Source organism: Bactrocera oleae, chromosome 5 (assembly GCF_042242935.1).
Source record: "Bactrocera oleae isolate idBacOlea1 chromosome 5, idBacOlea1, whole genome shotgun sequence".
Classification (NCBI taxonomy): Eukaryota; Metazoa; Arthropoda; class Insecta; order Diptera; family Tephritidae; genus Bactrocera; species Bactrocera oleae.
In genome coordinates, this window is record NC_091539.1 from 70,167,887 (window position 1) to 70,171,224 (window position 3,338).

Consider the following 3,338-nt stretch of genomic DNA (forward strand, 5'->3'; position numbering starts at 1 on the left):
TATTTAGAAAGAGATTACAATATTGAACCATATATTAGGTATATGGGGACTATGGGAAGTCTTGGCCCGATTTTATCCATTTCTGGCATAACGGCATGATGTCACCATAAAAGTAATCTCCTCGAATTTCAATTCTATAAATCACAGATTGGCCGATATGCTCGGTAAAAAGTCATCCATATGCACTGGGGTCCAGATAGTTGGTGTCTGCCTTCTTGAAAAGTTATAGCCCGTTTTCGGCAATTTTTAGGCATAAGATAAAATACCTTGAGATGATAACACATATATCGGCCAATGTGGGGCTTGTTTAAATGAAATTGAAAAAGCGTGTTTTTCTAATAACAGCGTATCTTTTCACCAAAATGGATAAAATCGAGCGAAAACTTGTTTTAGCCACCATATAGAAGAATATAGTAATAAATCATGGTATTACATTCACCATTTCATCGAAGAATGAAGTTGAGCCTTTTCGCTACATTTCTTAATATAAAGTTTTGCCAATACCTGAAGGTATTGCCCCTGCTTTGATCCTTGCAAGTTGCAAAAGTATGAAGGGTCACACATATCCTCAAAAATTAAACTGAAAATATTAAAAAATGTGTACAAGAGTAAAGCTTCTAAGAAATATTTTCGCAAAGTAAGTAATAAAATAGCTAACTCTGGACATATTTGACATTATTTGGTCATATATACAAAATACATATTTTTAGTGAAATTATTTGTAGGCATAGCTTAATTCTTTATTAGAGTCATGACAAAAATTACGATATACATTTTCTATATCCTATGTTAATAACATATATATACTTGTGCATATTTACATTTTCACAGCAACCAGAATGTAGTTGTACTAAATAAAAAAAGGAACTAAAACTCGTCCAACACACCCATATCCTCCAAGCGCTTGAGTCCATATTTTAGCTGGGCTTGTAAATGTTCTTGTGCATACACTTTTTTGTACTTTAGACGCGCGAACTCCTCATTTACCAAATTTTCGATACTGTTATCTTCGGATAACTCTTTCGGCATAGTAATTATAGGTAGAAAACCGAACAAACCGAAAAACCCATAAAGTTCACGCGAGCGCAATTCGTATTTTAAATCTTCTAAAGTTGGTATATTCTCGTAATGAAGGAATTCCAATGTATCCTTGAATGTTTTATAATATACATTTATGAGATCATCGCGTCGTTCCTTCAGCAAATTCAGACGTACGCTAGTGTTGAGAAAGAAGTTAAGATCGCAACCAGGGCTGCCATAGAAATTAAGTTGGAAATCGACCTGAAAGTTCACAAAACATGAATGAATGAGTAAATGAAATGAGAAGAAACGGTTTCGGACTTAAGTGAAACTTACAAAAATAGCGCGCGTTGGCTTCTCGGGTTGCTTGGGATCATCATAGGCGTACATGAAATTTGTTGTCCAGAGATCACCGTGGTTCATGACTACGATACGATCGCCCTCACGACGATCGGCTAACTGTGCGAATATGGGCTTGAAATTGTCGTGGAAACGGTGTAATTTCTGTGCGATCTTTTCGAAACCGGGCCACTCGGCTGCATTGTTAGCCAGGTGCTTCAGGGTACAGCCGAACATTATTTTGAAGGTATCACTTTTTAATATTGTCTGCTTGCTCAGTATACCGTTTACAATGCGCTTGGTGATGTCGGGATCCTAAATATTATAATCATATTGCAAATTGTAAAAGTTTTTGAAAAATTTTTGCATTTTGCTGCACTCAATTTCTCTCAAAATTTGTGTCACACTTGCTTTCACAAATTAAGTGCATTGATAGCAACTTTTGTCGAACAAGATTAGTGCTTATCTATTGTGAGGGCTAGCCATTTTTCGTTAATTCTTTTAAGTTTTTCGAAGATGACTAGATATAATTGTTGGCATCCATGGAAAGAGTAAAATAATAAAACATTATAAAGCATTGGAATGCCGAGACCAATACGAAATTCTTGTGTCAGACGCGTTTACCGCAAAATATATGATCCTTGAAAATGTTTTTTAATTATGATTGCGGTTTGTTTTTGCAACAAAAAATAAAAAAACGCTGCAGTCATCATCTGTATATCTTTCTTCTGTATAACTCCCGTTATATAGTAAGCACTAATTGTATAAGAAACGACTATTTTCACCTTTTCAATATACTTACGCGCTGAGCTAAAATCATTGAAGTGGCATGCAGACGCCCTATTTGTTGTAAGATCAATTCGCAGTGTTCCCAATCGAGCTGTTCCTGTCGCGAGGCAACTACAAAACCTTCGGGTTTCAAGTCAGAAAGTACAATGGTGCGAGTAGGTGCTTTGACTGCATAAAGGCAGCTGTGCAGAATAAAGAAAGCAACATATTTTAAAACATTGAATTGTTAAAAAAAAAATCTAAAGTGCGCTACAATTTTATTTGGTATACTGACGTGGCACTGAATTTGGGACCATCTACAAGTATTTGCAGCCGTGGCAATACGTCCAAGTAAGTCAATTTCTCCTTAAGAAAAACGCCTACATCTTCAAGAAAACGTGTGTCCTTAGTAATCGGTATAGTTTTGACGATTAACGACCGTTGCTCTTGTACCGGCGGCTCATCATCGTCAACTTGACGCTCATAGACCACTGAAACGCGATAGATGCGTGAGCAGTAATTATCACCGGGGTTGCTGCCCCATTCGAAAGTTACTTCATTAACCGTCAGCTGGATTTCACGCAAACCTTCCTCGAGCGCGGCCACGAAGAAGTCCTCATTCAAATAATCGGGCACAAGCACATTGTTCGCATTTTTGATAATCATCTTAAAATTGTCTCTATTTATCGATAATATATTTTTGTTTTTCTTATTTAACACCAGCTTTTAGTCCCGAACGGCCCACACAATCCGGAATGCTCCGCGTAATTCACTAAACTGAAATGTTCTTGGCTAAATGTTGTGCTTTAATAGAAGCATCTGTTAATACAACGATAACACAAGATTTTTTTTTTTTTGGCGAAACTTTCTCACACACTTAAAGACTTATTTAACTCATCCAATTAGTGCCCGGCAGCGTTGCCGTTTCTTATGCCTTGGTTTGTTTGGTTGGTATGCAATATTTTTTATCATTATCTCTATATATATATAAATAAAACCCGTTTCCAGTTGTCACGCCATAACTTGAGAACGGCTAGACCGAATTGGCTGTTTTTTTTTGTGTAGTTTTCTAATACTCTGTAGAAGGTTCTTACGGAAAAAAATATTAAGAAATTGTCTCAAAAAGATTGAAAAAATACATTTAATTTTGCATATTTTAAAAATCGCGCGTAACAAATGTCGTCGTCATTCACAGCCATAGACTATATTGA

The 3,338-nt window shown here is 36.2% G+C and overlaps 1 protein-coding gene across 1 annotated transcript; it reads right to left on the minus strand.

Moving 5' to 3' along the window:
• Positions 1–703: 703 nt before the first annotated feature.
• On the minus strand, positions 704–2,904 carry LOC106627079 (uncharacterized). The gene is made up of 4 exons (XM_014247077.3): positions 2,423–2,904; positions 2,162–2,330; positions 1,357–1,674; positions 704–1,281 (listed from the first exon to the last, which is right to left on the minus strand). The coding sequence occupies exons 1-4, from the start codon at positions 2,791–2,793 to the stop codon at positions 868–870; spliced, it is 1,272 nt and encodes a 423-aa protein (XP_014102552.2). The 5' UTR covers positions 2,794–2,904; the 3' UTR covers positions 704–867.
• Between the last annotated feature and the right edge of the window lie 434 nt (positions 2,905–3,338).

Bases quoted from the DNA above. Each gene is read 5' to 3' on its own strand.
- LOC106627079 (XM_014247077.3), bottom strand. From the start codon at position 2,793: ATGATTATCAAAAATGCGAACAATGTGCTTGTGCCCGATTATTTGAAT. The intron at 2,331-2,422 runs GTCAGTATACCA...TATTCTGCACAG, and splicing joins GGTCCCAAATTCAGTGCCAC to CTGCCTTTATGCAGTCAAAG. The intron at 1,282-1,356 runs GTAAGTTTCACT...GTGAACTTTCAG, and splicing joins AGCCAACGCGCGCTATTTTT to GTCGATTTCCAACTTAATTT.